The sequence below is a fragment of the Pempheris klunzingeri genome, chromosome 7, assembly GCF_042242105.1.
Source record: "Pempheris klunzingeri isolate RE-2024b chromosome 7, fPemKlu1.hap1, whole genome shotgun sequence".
Lineage (NCBI taxonomy): Eukaryota > Metazoa > Chordata > Actinopteri > Acropomatiformes > Pempheridae > Pempheris > Pempheris klunzingeri.
In genome coordinates this window covers 24,271,179-24,293,447 of record NC_092018.1, presented here as the reverse complement: position 1 = coordinate 24,293,447, position 22,269 = coordinate 24,271,179, and the positions used below count along the sequence as shown (strand labels likewise).

The 22,269-nt window shown below is 41.9% G+C and overlaps 1 protein-coding gene across 1 annotated transcript in view; it reads right to left on the bottom strand.

Annotated features, from left to right (window-relative positions):
* Window positions 1-33: 33 nt before the first annotated feature.
* Window positions 34-22,269, bottom strand: part of LOC139204514 (breakpoint cluster region protein) — a 30,898-nt gene continuing 8,662 nt past the window's right edge. The window contains exons 2-24 of the mRNA XM_070834549.1: window positions 18,170-18,351; window positions 16,165-16,269; window positions 15,532-15,717; window positions 14,593-14,700; window positions 14,288-14,348; window positions 14,141-14,193; window positions 13,905-14,045; window positions 11,026-11,147; window positions 10,606-10,771; window positions 10,275-10,394; window positions 9,999-10,074; window positions 9,211-9,315; window positions 9,037-9,111; window positions 8,453-8,550; window positions 8,080-8,211; window positions 4,642-4,701; window positions 2,847-2,956; window positions 2,483-2,622; window positions 2,208-2,342; window positions 1,996-2,101; window positions 1,578-1,737; window positions 677-1,488; window positions 34-635 (exon numbers count right to left, since the gene is read on the bottom strand). Of these exons, the coding sequence (XP_070690650.1) occupies window positions 1,399-1,488; window positions 1,578-1,737; window positions 1,996-2,101; window positions 2,208-2,342; window positions 2,483-2,622; window positions 2,847-2,956; window positions 4,642-4,701; window positions 8,080-8,211; window positions 8,453-8,550; window positions 9,037-9,111; window positions 9,211-9,315; window positions 9,999-10,074; window positions 10,275-10,394; window positions 10,606-10,771; window positions 11,026-11,147; window positions 13,905-14,045; window positions 14,141-14,193; window positions 14,288-14,348; window positions 14,593-14,700; window positions 15,532-15,717; window positions 16,165-16,269; window positions 18,170-18,351 (2,531 nt within the window). The 3' untranslated portion in view covers window positions 34-635; window positions 677-1,398. The remainder of the gene's footprint in view (window positions 636-676; window positions 1,489-1,577; window positions 1,738-1,995; window positions 2,102-2,207; window positions 2,343-2,482; window positions 2,623-2,846; window positions 2,957-4,641; window positions 4,702-8,079; window positions 8,212-8,452; window positions 8,551-9,036; window positions 9,112-9,210; window positions 9,316-9,998; window positions 10,075-10,274; window positions 10,395-10,605; window positions 10,772-11,025; window positions 11,148-13,904; window positions 14,046-14,140; window positions 14,194-14,287; window positions 14,349-14,592; window positions 14,701-15,531; window positions 15,718-16,164; window positions 16,270-18,169; window positions 18,352-22,269) is intronic.

Below are 22,269 nucleotides of genomic sequence, written 5' to 3'. Positions count from 1 at the left end.
ATAGTTGTTTTATCTGTTACTAAGAAATGACACTTTGCAAGAATAATGTTACTGTAATGTTTTTATTTACATTAATCATACATACATAAACCCACTAGTCATTGTTCATCCTAAGAACCACTAAGAGTTGTTGCGTATTTTACATAAATCACAAGCTTTTAGGGTTATAGTTTGTGCTAACAAGTGTTTAAATACTTGTAGTGATTTGGAAAAAAAATATCAATGAAAGCACACGGTGTATTTTCACATGGCCTTGGAAGTAAAAGTGAAAGGAACTGGGTATGCGGATGATACACCTGTTAGTAAACCAGGAAACGTGGATATGAGTGACTGTGCTTCAAGGGTCCTACCAGGGAACATTTGGTGTGAAAGATAATCTCCAGTTGCTCTCATTTCTACAGCAGTGTGGTTTTATCCTATAAAGGTAGACTACGGAGAAGGAATGCAGAGAAAGCAACACATATACATAGACAGACCCTAAAAAACAATATGGACACAAAACATATAAGATATGGACAAAAGAAAAACTGTGAAATTAAAATGATACACAGCACAGTAAACATTCCATGGGTGTTACAATTCAGCCTCGCCTTTTCCCGGGAATGATTTTGCCTGTCACATCTCCTCTGCACCACCTCCAAAACAGACTCCTGTCTACGTAAAAGCTGGCTCAGACGCCACCAGAAGATCCTGTGAACGGAATACGGCCACTATACAATTTGTATAGCACAGATAACAAAACACCTCAAACGGTTAGGACAACACGCCTGCATGTTGCTGTGTGTTAACTACAGTTTTCAGTCTCATAATTTTAAATTCTGTACAAAATTAAGAGAGCTTGTAAACATTAGGGTAAATGAAATGTTCTATTGGTCATCAGCAGGGAAACATTGGCACAGGTGAGCTTTTAACCAAGTTAAACATTTCTGGGGGAAAAAAAGACGTGTAAAGACGAGAAAAATATACGTTCAGTCATCCAACATTCATCCATCCACAGAAATAAAACTACAGCAGAACTACAGCAGAACTCCCCCTCTGTGAATATGGAGCGCTGTGACAGAACGGGGCAGTGGACAACATCATAAGTATGCTAAATAATGTTTCTTGCCGTTTAAATTAAACTAAAAAGAGGAATTATATATTTTGTCCACACATCATATAGGATCATTTTTTACTGACACAGCATGCAAGCATAAACAGAACACACATGCTCTTTGGTCATGGTGGCTGTTTCTACTTCACAATGTGTTGTGTGGTTCCACCTGGTGGCTAAATGAAGCGTTCTCTGAGTGAACCAGCCAGTCACGGCTGCTCGGCAGCATCCACCACCTAGTAAGCAGCTATCACTCCATCTATGAACAGAACGTTTTTGGGACATTTAAGTGCATGATGCTCCTGTTATACTTCAGTGGAGAAGAGAAGGCTTTGACGTTTGCTGTCAGGTGTCGGAATGCTCTCCAGCTGAAGGAAGTAAAGAAGGACTTGCACCTGTGGAGACACAGAGTAGGTAATCAGAACCACACCAAGCAGTACACATGTGGCTGTTTCACTTATCAATGTCCCCCCAGCAGTCTTACCTGAGCCATGACCTCCAGAGACCAGCTGTCGTTCATGGAGATGGGCAGTGAGCTGTTTGAGATCTTGCTGTCTTTCTCAGAGGGCCGAAGCAAAGTGGGGCCAAAGACTGTGGCCAGATTGTGCAAAGACATCTTGTTGATGCTCTCGTTTTCAGTCACCCTGTAAGAGTAAAGCAAAAAATAATGCTCCAACTATAGATACTCACAAAATCCCAACCAAAACAGTTCATATGTATGAAATATTACAATCCTTGCTGATCACTCAGCCATACAATAACAATAATATCTAATAATATCACACTGTACATTACAATTACAAAAATAAGTACCATTTACTAAGGAGGCTAACCGACATATCCAATGACATGTAACTGATACACAATAGCTCAAATTATGTATCAATCGTGTGGTCTTTTACCTTTTAAGGTGGTCGAGCAAGAAGATGAAAGTCACCAGGTTGGGCTCTGGCAGAGACAGCAAGAGGTTGAGCATGCAGCTCTCCTTGGCCACACTGTCAGAGAGAGCTGCAGGCAAAAGCACACATGAATGAAGTTGTATCAAGACTCGCAATTGCATTTATGCCCCCCTGGCTGCTGAAAGTTATGTGAAATTAAAGAAGCGGTGACTGACCGATGCCTCCAGCGAAGCTGGGGTACAGCTCATCAGTGAAAAGAGGCTCCGGCAGCTCACGGAAATACAGCTTCAGTGTTCCAGCGATGGCGTTTACGTCCATCTCCCTCATCATAAGCGACACATCCTTGTTGTCTTTTAAGGCGGGTGAGAGAACAGTCACTCAGTACCAAAGAATACAAGTTGCACAAGGAGCTTTGAAAAACACTTGTGAGCAGAGTATGAACAATGTCTTGAGGTTTTGAGGTGTTTATTCTCTCCCACACTGAACTCACTTGAATCGAATGCAGCCTTCAGCGCCTGGATATCAGTTGCGACTCCGGACACTCTGTAGATCCCCACCTCCTCCATCCCTCGTCGCTCTATCTCCTCCACACACTGTCTCACGATGAGGGGAATCTTGGAGCGCTCTCGCCTAGTGATGACACAATCACACAGAAACGAGTTTTTAAGGGCCTGCTTACAGATACCGCCTGTAGCTTGTACCATGTCCAGCAGCGGTGTTGTTGCCACTGGTGCTTCCCAAAACCAAGAGCACATTTCCCACATGCCCTATTCTATTGCAAAATGCAACTGGTTGGCTTTTTTGAAGCTGCTAATATTGACACGACACGGACACAGAACACATCATCAGCTCACTTTGTGACTACGTTGATCTTCACTCCAAAGACGCCGGACTGTTTCCGTGAAGGCATTCGCTTCAGACTGAACTCTCTGCTGGTGAACTTCATCGAAAGCTTCACATCAATCTGAAACAAGTAAAGAAAACCAGTTACTTTAGACAGTTATATGTTCATATGAGCTAAGCCAGCACATGTATGGTGCCACAGTGACATTAACAGGATCATGAAAAACGCTAAAGCACCGTGGTAACACTGGCACAAGTACTGAAGAGTCGGCAAACTGAGTCAGTCATGTCAGTTTCACACCAGTAGCAATCCAAAACTTGCAAGCATTAGCTGACATAAGCTCCTGGTCATACTAGACCAGTTAAGGAATGTCTTTAACCCTTCAGAGTCTGGGGTAAAACGGCGTTTTTTACTACTTTTCATTTTACCTTTGTGTTTCCCATTAAAACTGCTTAGCTTGCCTTTCTTTGTGTCTTTCTTTTCAGCACAACCTCACCTATGTGATTCTACAAGTATTTATTTATTTTGACATAATATATGGACACACTGTATGTAAAAGTGCAAAAGAAACACAAAATCCGAGTAGGAACTAGATCTTTTGGAGGAGCGGGGGTCTGCGCGGACACCTCCTCTCGTTCGTCTTCACGCGCAGCATCCACTTCATCCTCTGAAACTGGAGTCAGAGTCTTCCAGTGGAGGAGTCTTCCTCAGAATCAGAACGTTCTTCCCCAGATTCAGCATCTTCTAACTCGTAGAAGAGCTGTAGTGCGCGACTTCGGCTCTTCATAAATTTAGTCTTAATAGGCCGATCGACAAAAAGTACTTGTAAAAAGTTTGAAGTGTCTGCTTTCCAACAGTCTTTGAATTGAATTGATTTATCCTTTACAGTACTGGTATTGGTATTAAGTGTTGGAGTCTTTGTTTTGATTGCATGCATGTTAATCAGTGTCAGATGTATTAAAGGCATTAAGGCTGTTTAAAACCCACTTTCAGATATGTGAAACCTAAGTTTTATTTGTCAAAACCAAAAAACAACTATACCTCCATTTGTCAAATCTGACACATTGTCTCCTGAGACCATCTATAACACAATTTCAGATTTATGAAACTTTTATTCTATTTGTAGAAAACAAAAAAAGGGTTTCTTCCCAACTGTTGATGCAGAAGACATTAACTAGATCAGGTCTAGATCAGAAACCACTATATCTAGATTTTTCAAACTTAATTACCAATTTCACTCTGGCGTCTGCTCTAGTCCAGATTTGACCAGTGTTAATGAGGTTTGAGAAAGAGCAGGTCTCATGTGGTCTGAATGTAGACTGCAAAGCTGGATGCTTTATTCAAAAACAGAATAAAGGTTTCACGAATCTGAAAATGTGCTTAGTCTCTATTAATCTTGTTCAGGTTTGACGAGTCTGGATCCATGTGACAGTGTAATCTCCCCTTTTTTATTTTCACAAATGGGTTTTGAGCAGTCGAGCCTCAGGGCTTTTAATTTGGTATTTAATACTTTTTAACAAACAACAAAGCGGTTCAAAAATAGACACTCTGTTGCTAAATATAATCATTCATCTTTCTCTTAACCTTCCTATTAATCTCCAAATTGGAAGCTGTGAACCATAAGCAAGCTCAAAATGATTGACGGCACAAGTTGTAGGGATAACAGGTTTGAAAATGGAGAATCAGAGACTAAATACCATAATTTAGTTTTCCCTAATCTCCAAATTGGTAGCTGTGAACTAAAAGCCAACTTTAACATTGTTGGTAACCTTGCCTCCTTTTACTGAGTTGGTGAAAACACTTACCCCATTCATGTTGATGACTGTCCTCTGCCAGTCTTTGTTCTGTAACGTCTGAGGATCCAGCTGAAAAAAAATAAAATGTGAATTTTTATTTTAAGTGTCAAAATCAATTCACATTCCGATTCTCTTCAGAATTAAAAACCCTGATGAATGAAACACATTTTACTTACATTAACAAGATAAATAGGCTAAAAATCCAATATGCACCAGATCCTCTCATGAATGACGGCATGGCTGCACTTCACCAACTACACAGTTGTTGAAAGTAACAGTTGGGTTTGTGTGAGAAAGTGCTGGAACACGTAATGACCAGTGAAGTCTCGCTCCCACTGATGGAAAGCACATCTGTAAGGCTATTATTCATTTATTCATTCATTTATTTAATTAATTAATTAATTCATTTATTTATTTCATTAATTAATTTATTTATCTATCTATTTATTTCTCCTAACATTAGTTTTTTTAGACACCCCATACATAGGTAAATAAATGCAGTGATACCTAATCAATTACTTAGTGTCATGTAAACGTGAAGTCCATATGGCCAGGTGGTGTTAACTCAAAGCACAGATCTATTTTCGTCGTGTGACTAATACCAGTGCGCCACATTTACAGTGATCGGGCATGAGTAATGTGACAACGTCATGCTCTCGTTGCTAAGCATCGTGCCTGTCCGCATTCTCATGGTGTTCTTTCATGCATGAAACCATCAAATCTCATTCAGATAATCCTTTGTTCAGTAGAAATACATTTTCTTTTACATAATGCTTTTTGTCAAAAAGATTTAAATTAAAAAAGAATCCCAAGCGGCAGATTCTCAAAGGAAATAAAGCTGAACAGAAACACAACACTGTGAATAACTCCAATAGGGTTTTAAATAGCACTGGAGAAAGTTTGTCCTTAAATGATGTTCCTTTACAACAACATCCTACGCTGTCCACAGCCCACTCTCCATATCTTTACCTTTGGTCTGAGCAGACTGCTGCGGACTCTGTCCCACAGACGGGCCCCTGTGGTCTGGGCTTTCCTTGGAGCCGTGTCTTCCTCCTGACCGCTGCTGGCCTGATCTACAGTCTCCTCGTTAGAATTACTCTCACTCATTCTTTCTGGCATGATCCTTTCTCAGCTCTAAAATGCAGCGTCCGCGGACTTTTTAACAGCAAACAAACAAAGAAAGCAGTGCTGCACCACAGATATCACTACTGTGTAAACTACAGCAGTAACAAGAGAAGCAGGTCCGTCCCTGAACGACCAGCCATGGATCACACTGCGCTAAAGAATGTTGAGGATCTTCACTGATGCAGCTGAATCTTTACAAAACTTCCTGTGTCATCTTCATGCCTCAGCATAGTTAAGACTCCTAAGAATCCTTTCATTCCAGTGGAGCGCCAGAAAAAAGGAACAAAGCCAGGCAGCCTGCCGACCACGTTTGTCTTTCTGTGTTGTTCTACTTCCCAGATGGATTTGAGGGATTAACTCCTGAGAATCCCCTGCTACCCTCATTACCAACGTGCTCACGCCTGCCACCGTCAGGAGCGCTGGCTGGTAATCTACCATCTCAGGTAGCCAGAGCTAAACTGATTAGTGCTTGTGACCTTTAACACCAGGCTTGTTTTCTTCATATCTCTTATAATATTTTGGATTCAAAACCATGATATAACTCTTATATAAACCGTAGCTTTTCTAGAGGCCTCTTTTCTCCATTTAAAGGTATCTTTTTTTTTTCCCCCACAGGAAACGTCTTACAATCCTGCCTCAGCTAATACAATCTAATTAGCACGGGTGGTTCTTGACTATATTAGCCATAGCTTGTACATCACATTGCAGGTAAATATGTCACTTTGATCCAAAAATTCCAAACAAATATTGGCAAAGAAATCTGATTTTACAATGCAACAATAACTTCTAGGTATATTCTTTTTTGATTTTTCTGATTTTTATTTTCTATTTCGTATTAATTTTATATATGTATTTATTTAATTGTTTAACTTTTTTTCTTGTCCGTTTTGCAGTTGGCAGCACCCTTAGTTCTGCAGTATATGCTGTGCACAAAGCTTTTTTTTCTTATTTAATAGTAATTAGTTGAGTAGTCATTGATTAGTCATATTCCTTAGACTGTAAACCCACTAAGTCAGTTTGAAAGGTAGAACAGTCTCTGTGCCATTGGTGTAGACATCAACAAAGAAAGCAGACAGGCCAACACAACACCACAGGCTATGAAAGTGCCTTAAACACCTGACAGGTGTCCTATTCTCCAGGCCCTTGGCTCCTAAATACCACAGCAAGCTGAGGATGCCTGCACTCAGGTGCTCCTTTCCTCTAAGACTCGACAGTGGTTTAACCCACCTGCCCAGCAGGGAAATCTCCTCACTGGCTGATCAAAGAACACTCCGCGACTCTCCCTCTGTCAAACTCTGGAGCAGGGCCAACGGCTACATTTGGCCAACCCAAAGTTTAATCCACCCTCTGTCACAACACACTAACGGGGGTCAAGCCGAAGTGACCCACTGGGAACCACATGGCTCACTTCTCTTTCAACAGTGAATGCCCCACAGGGCAGGATTAGCCAAAAAAGGTCATGTGGTCAGAAGAGCAAATAAGTCATCACTGTGTAGGTACTGGAATCAATAGAGTAAAATACAGCCCACATAGGCAAGGACTGTCTTTCCTATAAAAGGACTATAGATTCTGTAAATATTGATTTTAAAATTGAGTTTCTTTTTCTGCTTTGGTGCCATATGGGGTTCAGTGTGATGCCAAGAGGCTGGCATTAAAGGGAAATACACATATTATTATTGGTAAATGTAATGTTACAGCCACAATATAAGAAACATAAAGACTGGAGACAGGGGGAAACCTGTCTCTAGGTAGCCTGGCTCTGTCCAAAGTAGAAAACTTCCTCCTTGGTCTAGGTTGGCTGGTAAGTAACAAGAAATTGCAGTAGAAAAGTGCCTCAATACAGTATGTTTGAGGTAGTTCACGAACAGTATTTGCATTTTGTACCCAGCAGAAACCACTGGCACTGGTCCCACTCAGTGCATATAGTGTATTGATCATAATTCTGACCAATAATAGCACTTACATATGTTTCTTTATACACTGTTGCCCATAAAGTTGGAATAAAATGTTTTTTTTTTACCTCTTCTCATGAAATGATTGTGACAATGTGATTTATTCTTGATAAATAAAGTGTATATCTTCTCAACTTTATTGATCAAACTCTTCCAAACATATCACAGTGAAACTTAAACCACAATGAACCTTTGCAAACTGTGTATTCAGGCTTTAACAAAATTGGGGGTATTGAACAATTATTCCAACTTTATGGGCAACAGTGTATATATTGATACATATTTATGCATATATTTATGTTGGTAAAACAAACCTGGTCCTCCCAGGTGTTTCCCTAAAACACAAGCAATTGCCCTACTTTGTCCGTACCTTTATTTGTACTTTGGCCATGATCTTGTCTGTGATCTCTCCGTCTTCTTTGCTCTGTTTGGTTTTGCTGCAGCACTTCTCATAGCAGAGTAGCCTGACGGTTTGAGAGCCCTCCAGCTCGATCTCAAACTCCTTGAGCAGAAACAGAGCAAAAGCTGTAATTACTGTACGTTTCAACCCAGCGCACAACAATGTGCTCTTATTCTCTGCAGTGAACAGTTTTTCTGAGCATCCGTGGCCATTTTCAAAATTGATATGCTTTAATTTCATATAGTCGCGTCGAGAAGGAAACGCTGTCCAGAAGTGTGTGTCTTAAAGACAAACAGCAGTGGACACAAAGGGTGAGTAGGATCTCACTCATTCACTCTCTCACCTCATTCCAGTTGGGCTCTGTAGAGTCTCTGTACACACGTGTTTTGGCTTTGTTGACAAAGTAGCCAAAGGAATCCACCTCCAGAGAACAGTAAAGGTCTGGTGGGCACAAGAAGAACTACTTTAGCTATTGAATGAAACTAAAAACTAAAGATTCACAACTGGTTGAGGCATGTCTGCATGATGTACTGTGTGCGGCCTCCCTCACTGCACCTGTATGATAGCTCTACCAGAATTCTCTCTGCAGTTCTCCAACGTTACTGTCTCAACAAATCAATACCAAGAGTGGACTCGCCACTGGTTGAAACATGCCACTGAATATTGCCCGACTACCGCAAAAGTAGAGTTTAAGCAGGAAGTGATTTGAGAAGACATATTCGAGGCAGCTTGTACACTGTGTTCCTGGCTAATCCCACTTGTTCCCCTGCAGCTGCCCTCCCAGCTGACAGCCGCAGAAAGTGAGAGAGGGGGTGGGTGTAACAGATGCGCCTGGGCTGACACAGAGGATGATGTGACAACACGTGCACCCTTTAGAATTATCAGCGAGATGATTTCCAGTCAAAAACGGGAGGATAAGCCACTTACTTAAGCTTTGTTTCAGCCCCGATGCAGAGTGGACAATGACATTTAGGAAGCCGAACAAACCAGAGGATTCATCATCTGTGGAGGGCAGCATTCATGTGAGGCAGGTTAGGATAAAACATTAAATACATGAAATATATTCAATCTTAAAAAGTACAATGAATTGTGGGACCTTACCCTCCTTATTCATGGTCATTGGAATCGTGTGAACAGTCTGCAGTTTCACGCACGAGTTAGTGAGCATCTGCAGCTCCAGTGAGGTCAGAGAGAAGCTCTTAAAACCTGAAAGACACAAATATTACATTACAACTGTCATGTTTATTCTAATAATACAGACTTTATGTTGGGGGGGGGGGGGGGGGCAATTGTGCCAATTATCATCTTGCCACTACCTACAACCATACAGGAGGAAAACAGATTTAAGCTGACAGTTCACAAATCCATCCTCAAAATCTGTTTTTATGTGTATTTACGAACATTACTACTGTCAACCTTTTGGCATAACAAGAGATATTATGGTCATTGAAAGTGTGCAATTAATCCAGTATGAAAGAGTGCACAAGAGATATAGTTAATAAATACCATCTCTTGAACTCTTAAATGTGGATTCAATGATCTACACTTTTTGGGACTGTAAAATTCAGAGAACACAGTTTTGACATATAACATTGGTTATCATTGGTAAAATATGCTAAAGGATACACTGTGGTATCCCCGGAGTTGGGTTATTCTTTTTTAATCTCTGTAGATCCAATGTCCACCTTTGTTTGTGACAATTTAGGATAGTTGGAAAATAATGATACTTGGTGTATGACAATAAGAGTGATCGAAGTGATCGTATTGTTGGAGTACTGTTGGATTGTGGGTCCTTATTTTGTTGATATGGGAAGTGTATACGATGGGCTGTGTATGCTGAGAAGTCTAAATAAAGAAGTGTGATCATAATACTGGCCAGGAAGACTCACACTTCTTCTGCTGCTCGCGAATGATCTCCCTCCACTCAGCGCGCTCATAGTCAGAAGAGATGAGGAACGTGAAACCCTGGAAGAAATGAAAGGAAATAATACGCTGTATGCTGCTGCACTCTTCTGCTGTAATGTCACGCTGGTCAACAACAGGGGGCAGCAGAAACCAATTATAAAACAGGATATTCTTTGAGATATTCTGTAATGAAAAACCCATCAGAGAATCCAGGCAACATGCTTCATCGAAATGTCTCTTCTCCGGGGCCTGTTGCTCACCTTTCCGTTTCTGTTGGCCACCCTGAATGCCATGTTGGGTGACATGAGAAGCAGCAGAGACTCTTGTTCTGATAACTTCTTCCTCAGCCGCTCTATCACCTTGGGTCCTTTGGTGGTTCTCTACAGATTAACAGTAACATGGTTAACATTCTGTCTAGACATTTGTTTTATTAAAACATGTTCATCTTTCTCAAGTTTCTCATTGTGTTTTATCTTGCCTTCCGACTTTGCGTTCACTGATCTGGTGTTCTTTTAAATGACCAATAAACTAAAAATAATAGACTATATGTTGAATGTTGTCTTTTTTCTTTCACCATCTGTGTCTCCTCACCTTCTCTCTTTGGATGTCATTCTTGATCTGGGAAATTTTGATCTTCATGGCGTCGATCTCCTCATCCTGGACCAGAGGTATGGGGGTGGACTCGCAGTCCTCGATGGTCTGGAAGGTCAGGTCAGCCAGTGGGATGTACCACTTACAGTCATACTGTTGGCCTTTTCTGTTGGCGGACAACGTGCGTATAATAACGTAATGTTTTCTTCACCCCGAAACTGTCACGTGTGAAACCAACCAGTCACAAGCTTGCAAACACATTTAAGAAACTGCAGCCACTAGTTAGTCACAATGAAACAGTTCTATTTTCAGCTAGAAGTATATCTACAAGTTTAATGTCTGGGCGGAGTGACTCTTCCCCAATAGGGATTTGAATCAGTGGCTCTTCCGGATCACAAATGGACGCTGACCCAGACTCACCCTGCAGCCTGTTTCTTCAGCTTGGTGCAGAGCAGCAGGTCGGTGAAGAGGAAGACGTGACGGAGTTTCCTGGAACCTTCGACCAGCTCCACCATGAAGCGATCCCTCAGCAGCTGACGGTTCTGTCAACGGGGGAAACAAGAAATCACGTAGTTACATTAATGGTGCCATTTTACTGAAATAAAAGCAAATAGCTGCAATACTAAGAACTGCTCAAAAATACACCATCTAATTTAAGTTCTACATTGATGCTCATTTTAAAATGGTTTAATTTGGGGTTCACAAGCAAGAATTTTGTGCTGATGTTTGGAAATGCTTGTAATTATTGTACAGCCTGTGGTATACAATAATTATACAACTTCATAGCCGAAGTAAACACTATGGCTGAAACAATGAATCATTTGTGATGTGACCAAAACAAGGCAGTAAGTGTACGCAGTATATTTCTTTAACCGCCAGCAGATGTAATTATGCATCTTCAGACTTTCCAGCCAATTTCAGCCTCTGATGCTCTGATAGTCTCTGAGCTGTCTGCCATATTTTAGCCGCAGTAGCAGCTGGTCTCTGTGGATGGCAAGTCAACCACTTTTGCGCAAGACTAAAATATCTGAACAGCTATTGCCCTAGAAGTTTATTAAGACATTAATATTCCCCCTGCAGATTAACTGACTTTTCATTTTCCTCAGTTCAAAAAAAGCCTCAGCTGTACTATGCTGGGGAACATGGAGAACATTATCACTACTGTAACCATCTTTACATTTACAGCATTTAGCTCAAATCATGAGTAACTCACAGAGGATGGGCCCTCAGTCCTGTTAGTGTATAGTACATGCTGTAAAAAAATTAGTCATGTTTCTTGTTTTGATAAAGGAAAGTTGAGCAGCATGTGATGACATGAGCGCTGCTCTGCTTCCTGCAGCTTTTTGACCTCTGGGCTGAGGCTGTTTACAGTGACACTGCCCATGAGAGGATCCACACATCCCACGCCAACCACAGTTCAACAAAAACAAGGAAATCACTGCGGCATGGTTTTCCTACTCTGTTTTCTGAACACTTTGGTTCAGTAAATGCTAGTTACAGGCACGCTGGCAAAGCCCTCAAAGATGTTCAGTACTGTCCTGGTTTTCGAAAAAAAAGGGTGGCAGGGTGACATCCGCTTATTGTTCTGTGATATAAGCAGGACCACAAATAGTCAATAATCCAATGGAAAAACAAGAGCTGCAGCTGCACGCTGCTCACACCCTCCTCACACTGGAATTGTTTAATGTACTGTAATGACATGTTGAGCAGTGAGGCATGTATAAAGGGTGAAGCTAAACAAACTCACGGGTTTAAATGGCCATGGTAATTACAGACAGCCACAGTAATAAAAAAAACATCAACAATGGGTGCAAATTTAGTCAAGAGATGATCACATACAACAACAACAACCAGCACTTTAAACTGATTGTCATGTGCTGGCCTGTTATCTCTCAATCTCCTTGTGGGATTTCAGACTTCCTCGATAATATGGAGAAGAATGTTCCCAAGAACCTTCTTTGATTTAACATCCCACCCTGGTGGGCAGGACCAATTTCCAGAAAAAAAACAGAGGAAGTTCTCAGTCAGGGCATCTGAATCAGAGCCTTGAGATGCATGGTGTGTGTGTGTAAGGGGGGGGGACACAGGGGTCAGGAAGCTCGGGTAAGTCGGAACACACCCAGCACAGAAGGAGTGCTGCAAGTTGTTTCTGGGAAGCAGAGTTGACACTGCGGCAGGGAAGGATGGGAGTGAGCGTCGAGGCAATCGACAGGTTTTCCTGGTTCTGCAACACAGAGACCCCTCGCCTCCAGTGTTTGCACTGCTTTGACACGAGCTTCCTCCACGCTCCACTTCCCTCACAACTAAAGCAGACAGGCTGAGATGAGTCAGCAGCAACCTGACTCACACTCCCGTTTTATTGCGGCTTCCAGACACCTTGTGCTCTGAGCTTTTTACTGTCAACAGTCGAGATGTGACGCAAGTTACAGACGCAGACGTGATCCGGAATTTCACAACGCCGAGAAAATCAAATAAGTGAAAATGTTCTAATGAGCTGCTTGCTCAGTTTTAGGACACACGTCCATATAATCATGTTCTGTCAATCAAGAACTTTTGTAACATAATAATCCAAGACATGAAGCCCAATTCCCCTTATAAGTTTCAGCCACACTCTATGGATGGCAGTCTCAGAGTCAGTTGGGCCTCCACTTTGGCCTACTATTGGATGGATTGCCTTTTAACACAGATATTCAGCTCTACCTCAGGATATTTTGTAACTTTGGTCATCCCTTTATTTTTTTAGTCTTTTTTGCCTCAAACATTGAGAAAAAAAAGTAAGAAAATGAGGTCAATTAAACTAAATGATGATACTAAAAAAATAAATGTTGCGCCACAGTTAACAGACCAACACATTTCATCAAATGGGTGAAAGTACATGAAGCTGGACATAAACATAAAACCAAATAAAAGCTGGGAGTAAACACTGTGGTGTGCCAGGCGTCGTCGCTGTGCCGCCGCACCATTCAAACCACTGAGTTTGTCCTTGGCAGAAGGAACGAGTGCTGCACAAGGGGAACAAGTTGTGCCTACTCTTAGTTTGTCCTTCTCTGCTTAAGCCCTTGTGAATATAAAGTCTAGTGACCTGAGCTTTATTCAATCAAAAGGAATTGATGGAGATTCTCTTAATGAATAACCAGCAAATCTAGTGCCAATCAGGTTTCTGTCTCACTAAGAATTCGTCAGCTGAAAATGCACCAGCTGGCAGCACGGAGGGAAGTTGGTGCATGGTGCATTTATCCCTCTGGAGTCACAAAATCCATATTATAATCCGGAGGTGATGTAGTCATTTCCACACTGACCTCTCCCTTCTTAACTGTCATGGACTGCCTGCGTGGGGTGATCTCCTCATTAACACTGGACAGGAAGTTCTGAGAGATGCGCAGGGCGTCCTGCAGCAGCGGATAGTCCGGGTGGGTGGAGGGTGTGTGCTTCAGGAGGTCCTAGAATAGAGGAAACGACGACAGGTTCAATCCCCAGAAACCTTGTCTTGCAGCCAAAATGTTACTCCAGATACAGGTTAGGCTGATCGGCTTACGTGTAGAACGAGTGTGCTGCGCGTCACTCTGTCCACAGGTTTGTAGAGAAGAGCTGTGGAGAAGAACGAGTCAGCTCAACAGGCCTGGTTGCAGCTCAGCTACTTATAACACGTTGTGGTTAGCCATTTATTTCACTCAGTACTCACTCTCCAGTGAATTTTTAGCCGCCTGGTCTTTGCAGTCCTTTGTGCTTTTGACCTTGAGATTCTGGCAGAAGGATAACACCAGAGAGAATGTTGAGAAAAAATACCCTCATTAAATCACAGAAACGGCCCCACAGCACAATTAAAACAATCAGCACTGCTGTAAAGAGCCGCGCTTTTTTTTTTTTTTTTTTTCTTTTCACTGTGAGGACTGCTGAAAACTGCTCCGTCATCACTTGTCGCGGGCAGCTGTTCAACATCAAACACTTGCTTGCCGCAGTCCTGCTGTGTGCAGCGTGATTACATACCTCGGATATCTCTGCAAACTGAGCGTTTGCCTGGCAGCACTTGTCTGCTGTCTCCACAGCAACCTTATAGTTATCCACAAATGCCCGGTACACTCCAAGCTGGCTGGCCTGTCGGGCACAAGCAGAGCACAGATTAGATTTGTTCCGTAACAGAAAAGAGGTTTTACTGGTCTGTGATTTCCCTGGGTGCTTTGCAGTGTCACTTGTATGCTTGTACTCGGGCATGAGTTGGCATAACAATATTACAGGAGGAATTATTTCAATTAAGTGTGAATCAATGTTTGCTCATGAGTCTATATATAAACCAGTATGTATATGGGAGTTTTTCATCTTTCAAACACTGGGGTAGCTCTTGCTCAGTGGCCTCCCATGGAGCCTTTAATGCCTGTAATGTGGTGAAGTGAGCCTTTTATCTGGCCAGGAGATGACTCCAGGCAGTCTACTCACACGATCCCCTGAGCATTGCAAACAACTAGAGACTCCTACCTATTCCCCCTGAAAGTCTCCCCTCTTATTACTGTCATTAATGATAAAGGCAGGACATTTTAGGAGTGCTATAATTAGTTTCTGAAGGTTACTGACTCGACAAATAGCGGTATGTTTGATGAAAAACCAACATCCAATTTAATGATGTGAGGTTTTGATGCTTGTTCTTCTTAGCTAAAGGAACTACTTTAAACTTTCAACTGAAGGAACTGCCACACTACACTTATGTGGCGCTTGTGCGGTCATTAATCACTCATATTTCAATTCAGATCAAACAATTATTGGAATGTTTCACTAATGTCAGCCGTCAGATTCCCTTGTTTACTGATTTTCCGCTGCATTCAAGAGAACACGTCATGTTTTCCTCATTACACACTCAACTTCCAGTCACAACATGAACTTTTTGTTTCATCTGCCGTTCTGCTAAATCCTACAAAGACATCATCCCCGTACCAGCTTCTGGAAGAGGTCGCCCACACACTGCTGGTGGCCCCAGTCCTGGACTCGTGGCAGCAGAGCGTCATAGAAGTCTTTGTGGATCTCATGAAGCTCTGGTACTTTGAAGAAGATGGTCTCTATCTGCTGGATGGTCAGCATTGGCTGGGAAGTTGTGGCTGCTGCCCTCAGAGGCTTCATGGGCTAGAAGAATAATCACAGTCCACATGTGGGGAACAGCTACTGTGCGTTTTATCATTTGTGAATTTATCTGTTCATTTGTATGAGGAAGAATATGGTATTTCTTCTTTCAAAAGCAAGGTTCTCAGTAATTACACAGCAATAACTAGCAAATGTTTGATAACTATAGTAGCTAACATTCACCACAACAACCTTGGTCATACAAAACCATGTCATGTTGAAGCCCTGAGTGTACAGTGCACCGTATTCCTAATGAATTACATTTGTAAGAGGAAGAATGTGTTATTCCTTCTTTTAAAACTTATAGTCTGGCTTTAAATATGAATACATACAACACAAAAGCATTTCAAGAAAAAAGAAACTCCTCTTAATCATATCTTTTTTGTCCACTGTACAGGTTGCACCCAACTCAGGAATGTATTTCATGTGCGTGTGTCATGGGTCACATACTATCAGTAGGGCCTCCAAATGGCTGAGGTAGGTCTCCTCACTGGCCAGGATTCCTGACAGAACCCACTTCCTCATCTCCAGGCCCTTCTCCTGATCCAACTCCACCTGGTACAAACACAGAGGAGAGAGAAAACAGTTGGCAAATACAAGGAGAAGACATTCTCCAGCCAAAAAAAATAGGCTCACGATGACAACATGATGATATGTCAACTTTAAACAGGTTTGGTTTTTAATCAATCACCGACACACCTCTGCAAACCCCTGGATGCAGATATTGTTGCTGCAGGATCGGAGACAGACCAGATTTGATTAAACTCTGTAGGAGTTTTACATTCCAAGAGGCCTGCACCAGACTCCTAGCACCTTAAGGAAGACTAATGTGTTTCTAGTCCAGGAGTTGTTATTCTAAACAGGCCAAAGCCATCAGTCACCCTGGTGCAGGCTATCAGGTCGGTAAGAGGCTCACTGGAGCATTGAGAAGTTGTATCTAGCTCTGCCATAATATTGGCTAGATTTGAAAAATCTAAAAGAAAGAAAAGGAAAAAAAAGCTGTGTGCTGAAGGAGCCCCCGCCCTAACCCACCACCATGGTTTAGGCTTTGAAGATCACCAAGTGTACACATCAGAGGATAAGAATACCACAGATAGGAGAGGAACAGAGCGGAGGGGGAGGGGAGATGGGCTCTTTTAAACATCTGTTCGCCCACAGTTTGCTGTTTGCTGAGCATGTGTGGTGTTTTTAGTGAAAAGCACTCCCATCTGGAAGCTGCACCGTCAACTGTGGATTTCATTGTTGGCTCCTGGATGCCTCCGCTGGAGCAGCTGACTGAATGCCTGTCTGAAGGGCACTTCTGTAGTTCTCTGAAGAGTACTCCACTGATTTGACACATCAAGTTCAGGACATGAAAGCGGTTATATGATGTCCTACTTGGCTGTGGAGGTACTTTCCAATCATCAGGGTTATTTGAAGGCTTGAAATTTATTACAGAGTTACAGGCAGTCACAGGCATTCATGAAGCAGGGAGAGTACCAAGATGCACCGTGGGAAATGTAGGATCCAGAAAAGCTTGCCCCTTACTAGAATTTAAAAGTCAAAATATCTACTATGGCTTTTACAACTTGGAACTGTCAGACTAAACTACTGCATTGAATTTTAATCATTTGCTCTCCTTTGTGCATGATTTACTTTGTCAAGACGATAATCCAACCTAGGAAACATCTAGTTATGTGTCAGCCTCTGGTGAACTATATACACCAAGACTGGCAATACAATATTAATTTATTTAATTAAGATATGTGAAATGACTAAAAAAATCAGAACAAGTGCCAAGAAGACTGTCAGCCTGTCTGTGGTGTATATTACTGGCCTCCTGTCAGATTTAGCAGAGACCTAGTGGTTTGATTAATAGCACAGAACATGAGGAAAAAGCTGTTCTTCAAGTGGAAACTAACAGAAATATAGATTGTCTGAGTATGTCTTGTGTCTTTTATGGGCATGCAGAAACACTACACAGGAGCACAATAACAAGAGAACAAGAGGAGGTGTCAGAAATAATGAGGGTTATAGGAAATGATGGTGTAATGTAGTGAAACACTTGCACTACAACTGCTATGCAACGAAAGTGACTTTCGACTTTGGTGCTATTCATCTATAATACTTGGATTAAGCAATAAAAGTAACTTGACCTGAAATGAACTTGGCATCACAAACGATTGGCCTTTGTGTTATAAAAGCGAGGAAGAATGTTGGGATTGATTTGGACAACACAAAAGCAATGCCAGGTACTGTAAGAGAAACTTTTCATCCCAAAATAAGAAGCCACAGCTGCTAACAGTGTTGGATGGTGTTTTTGGAGAGAGGACAGTGAAGGACAATGCAGTAGCCAGGGGACAACGGCAGAGCAGCCAGAGAAAAATGAAGAGGTGAGCAGCGGCAGCACTGCGAGCAGAGAGACACAGTTCACGTGTGAGACGGATGTCGGTGAGAGTTGACCCAGTAACATTACCGACAGCGTGGACTCCAGGGAGCCGGAGGACTGGGTGTCCCGGCTGCTCCGGCTCTTGGAGCGGAGTCTTGGCGAGGAGGGCGGTGATCCGGAGTGGCACAGAGGGTCGTGGCGGGGCTGGTGCTCTTCTGAGTGCTCCAGCTCATAGCCATATGACGGAGGGGTCTCATTGTAGGCAGCCTCTGTGACAAACAAAGGACAATAGTCACATGGTGTGTCATTAAACTGTTAAGTCGTGTAGCAAACACAGAGGAATATCACGGGAGACACGGCCAACTGATCATTTTCTGATAGCATTCTAATACTGGGTCAATGGAGATTATGATAGGTGGGGCTAACAAAGCTATTTTATATCAGGAGGCTTTGTCAAATTTCAAAAGCACATTTAAAGCCTAAGACAGACACACTAACAGAAACTCCTACAATAAAATGAGTTTGAAGAAATAACCTGACTAACATTGTGTAGATTATAAAAGGTGTTGACACTGTTGGAGAAGTGTTGGACCAACTTCATGGCAACTTTTGAGATGGTATTTGTTGCTGTATTACTGGATTCGAGGGTGGAATTCCAAATGAGCAAAGTACCATAAGCATCAAATTTGTCAATTAGTTTGTTATGTTTTTATGAAGAACAATATATTTTTGAACGTGCACCAAAAAAAGGCACTATGAACTGAAATGATAAATGATAAAGGCTTTAAAGCTGCACTAATTATTATACTATTTTTAAGATAAACACTAGATCAAATTATTGTATTTGTGCCAAGGGGTCACTTGTTGGGACAAATCCATAGAGAATCATCGCCTCTCAGCTCTCAGCTCATTGTTTTGATTTTATTACCCTAAATTTTACATTTCTGGTTCAGTGTCACTGTGCTCATGTAGTGAAAAAGCTCCCACAGAGCCACTGTAGATTCCCTTCCCAGCACCAAATGTCAGACAGACCCAGTTAGCAACTAGGTGGTGAACGCCCTGGAGCCCCTAGCAGCTCAAGAGCCATATTTCCTCAGGAGTTAGTGGAGACCAAAAACAGAGCTAAAAGAAGAGTAAATATTGGACTTACATTCATCAAGTGGACGTGCGCAGCTCCAAATAAAAGCTACTAATGCTGTTCTGTGTCTGCTGGACATGTAGATACGCGACTGTTTGCCTACACATTCATCTCAACGGCTTTAAAAGATGGTAAAATGTTGTATTTACAGATTCCACCATTGCCTAAAAATAACCAAAAATGTAATAAAGATAAAATGAATCAATAAAAAAATCAATTAATGCTGCTTGAAGGCATTGCTTACTATCTAGTCTTGCAGCCCTGTTGGGATAATACCTGAATTAGATTAGTTGATACCACGTTTACATGGTACATGTTCCTAAATATATTTGTGCAAATGACCACAGCCTAATGTCACACATGGTGTTCTCACACTGGGATCTAGTGCTCCACATTCAGTAGAACGAAGCTGCTCTCTGAGGGCTCCTGTGAGTACTTTACTATAAATGATGGCACCTGAAGGTGACCATGTAGATGTACAAGCCACGGAGAGTAAAAGGAACAAGGGGTAAGAGCCCAGGGCCCCTGAGCGTGTTAATCCAGCCATGGCTGAATTGTTAGTTGCTGACGTCATTTCATCCATCCCCTGTACAATAATCCAATATACACTAAGCAGCATGCTGTCTTTTACTGCCATTTGTCTTTATATCAAATCCTCTTCTAACCTTCACAAACATGTAACATACACACATCTACCACACGGCCTGTGCCAGCCATGGCGGGCTCCTGCCAGGCAAGTGGATAAGCCTGGGAAACTGCCGGGGCGACGCACGTGCTCTGCCATGCTGTACAGCGTGTCTCCTTTAGCTGACGGTTTTCAGGATCACAGAGAATCTGAAAGGCACTGCTGTAACCTGGTATAATATTCACTTTGTGAGGCCACTAATCAAAGAGGTAACAAAGCTCAGAGAGTCAGAGACTCAGGGACTAGAAACCCACGGGTTGTCTAAGACAGAAATATGTTGTGCTCGTCATCCCTGTGATTTCAGACACCTTGAAGATGAGGATCAACAGGCTCTGTATCCTATGATTACTGTCAGCCACCCCTGACTCACCAGCACTTATCACCATTATCATCATTATTATCATCAAGAATGTGGCGGCTGGCAGATGCAGAATAGCGATCTTCAACAAAATGAGGCAGACATGTCTAGCAATGTGGCTGAAGGTAAGAAGAGGCTACAAAACCAGTCCACCTTGGTTTGAAAACAGGAAAGAGAGGATTCCGGAAACTGTGGGAGGATAAAAGCACGGTTACACTGGAGTGGCCTGGAAAGACAAGGCGGACTGACAGGATGACATCTACAGAGGCCGTGACAAAGACCTCAAACAGACACGCTGGGACCAGCAGAGTGGCAGGGAGCTATATCGACTGCTTGAGGAAGAGACTAGTGCAAGCCAAACAGCTTCAGAGCACAGGGGAAGTCCATGTGAAAGGCCACTCTGTGTTTCAGCGAGATTATACATCAGGATGAATAACACATCCTCTCCCAGCCAGCAACCTCGGGAGCCACAAACTAGCTCCTTCCAGGGAAAAGAGCTTGAAAAAAAACACTACTACCAAATAAAGAGGAGGTTTTAAAAGTGTGTTCTTAAGTCTTAAATACTGCCATTTATGTCTTTTATAGGAGCACTTCTGAATACACAGGGCCTGTTTGGCCTCAGCGGTGTGAGAAAGTGGACATGACAATAGATCCTTAGTTAGCACTGTTGTTCTAGCGATCACCAGGACCGCTACTGAGGAAGTGTCCAGGCAGGTCTGTCCGGAAAATTCAGCAATTCATCTGCTTCAAAGCGGAAACAGGCTTTCTGCACAAGGTCATCTTTTCACAAAGAGCCCCCTCTCCTACTCCTGACACTCACATCCATCTATGGTGAGCGCTGCCATATTTACATTTCAGTCACCTTTCAGATACCTTTTTCTAATGGAAGACTTTAAGACTTGTCTACTTTAATTAAGACCCAGTTCTTTTTGCTTGACTTTTCTCCACCATGCTTGTTTATGTGTAACCTGTTTTCACGTCCTCTGTTTGTCCCGATTGTGAAACTATGTAAAAACCGGCCGGACAAACTGAAGTAGAGACTTTTTTTTTTAAAGCTTCAGACCACCCGCAAAACCCACATATGGTTCTTACACTTATTAATATTATCAATATTGATATTTAAAAATGTTTTAAAGATTTGACATCCATCTATATTCATGTCTTAACAAACCAAACCAAGATATAGGTTCTGATCTGGAAATTTGAGTCAAGTAGAACAACAAACAACAACACAAATAGTACAGACATGAATCAAAGACATTAAAATCTGAACTACAAGAAACAATAATGAAATTGAAGCATGAAATGATGTGTGTTGTCCGAACATTCATTTAATTTCTGATCATTATAAATGACTTATTCACCTGTATGTTTTAAATCTATCCCTCATTAACTGGTACTCTTTTGTCTGTCAGATGAAAAGCTATCTTCATGTATGCCAACAGACAGGGAGGCAGAACATGTCACATTTTATTTATCAATTTATCTGTTAATTTACATTTTCTCTAAATCCGACCTCCATCATTGTGGTCTAAAGGTTGAAGCCTTTTCTGCAGTGCCTGGTATACAGTACACTACCACCAATACTACTACTAATACTGGGGTGTTTTTTTATCCTTTTGCCTGAAAGCAGTCAAATCAGATTCAGAAGTCAAATCAGAATCAGCCTTGAAAGCCCAACATGTGTAACATCCTTGTAATCGTTTTACAGTCATGTCATTTATTCCAAGAAACATTACAGAAGATATGACCGAGGAAATTACCATGGCGTCCTCGATGGTGGCTACTCCTTGTAAACAGATTGAATTTCAACGAAAAATTAAATCACATAATTGGCGTATCTGTAGCACAGTGTTTAATTACTTGATGACCAACACATAAGCTGATAGAGATCTATTTTTGATAAGAGATGAGATTTGGCCGATACTATTAGCACTGTTGTTGTGTCGATGTAGCCGGTCCTCCATCTGCTCTCACTTATTCCATCAGTCAGTAATGCTCCATAA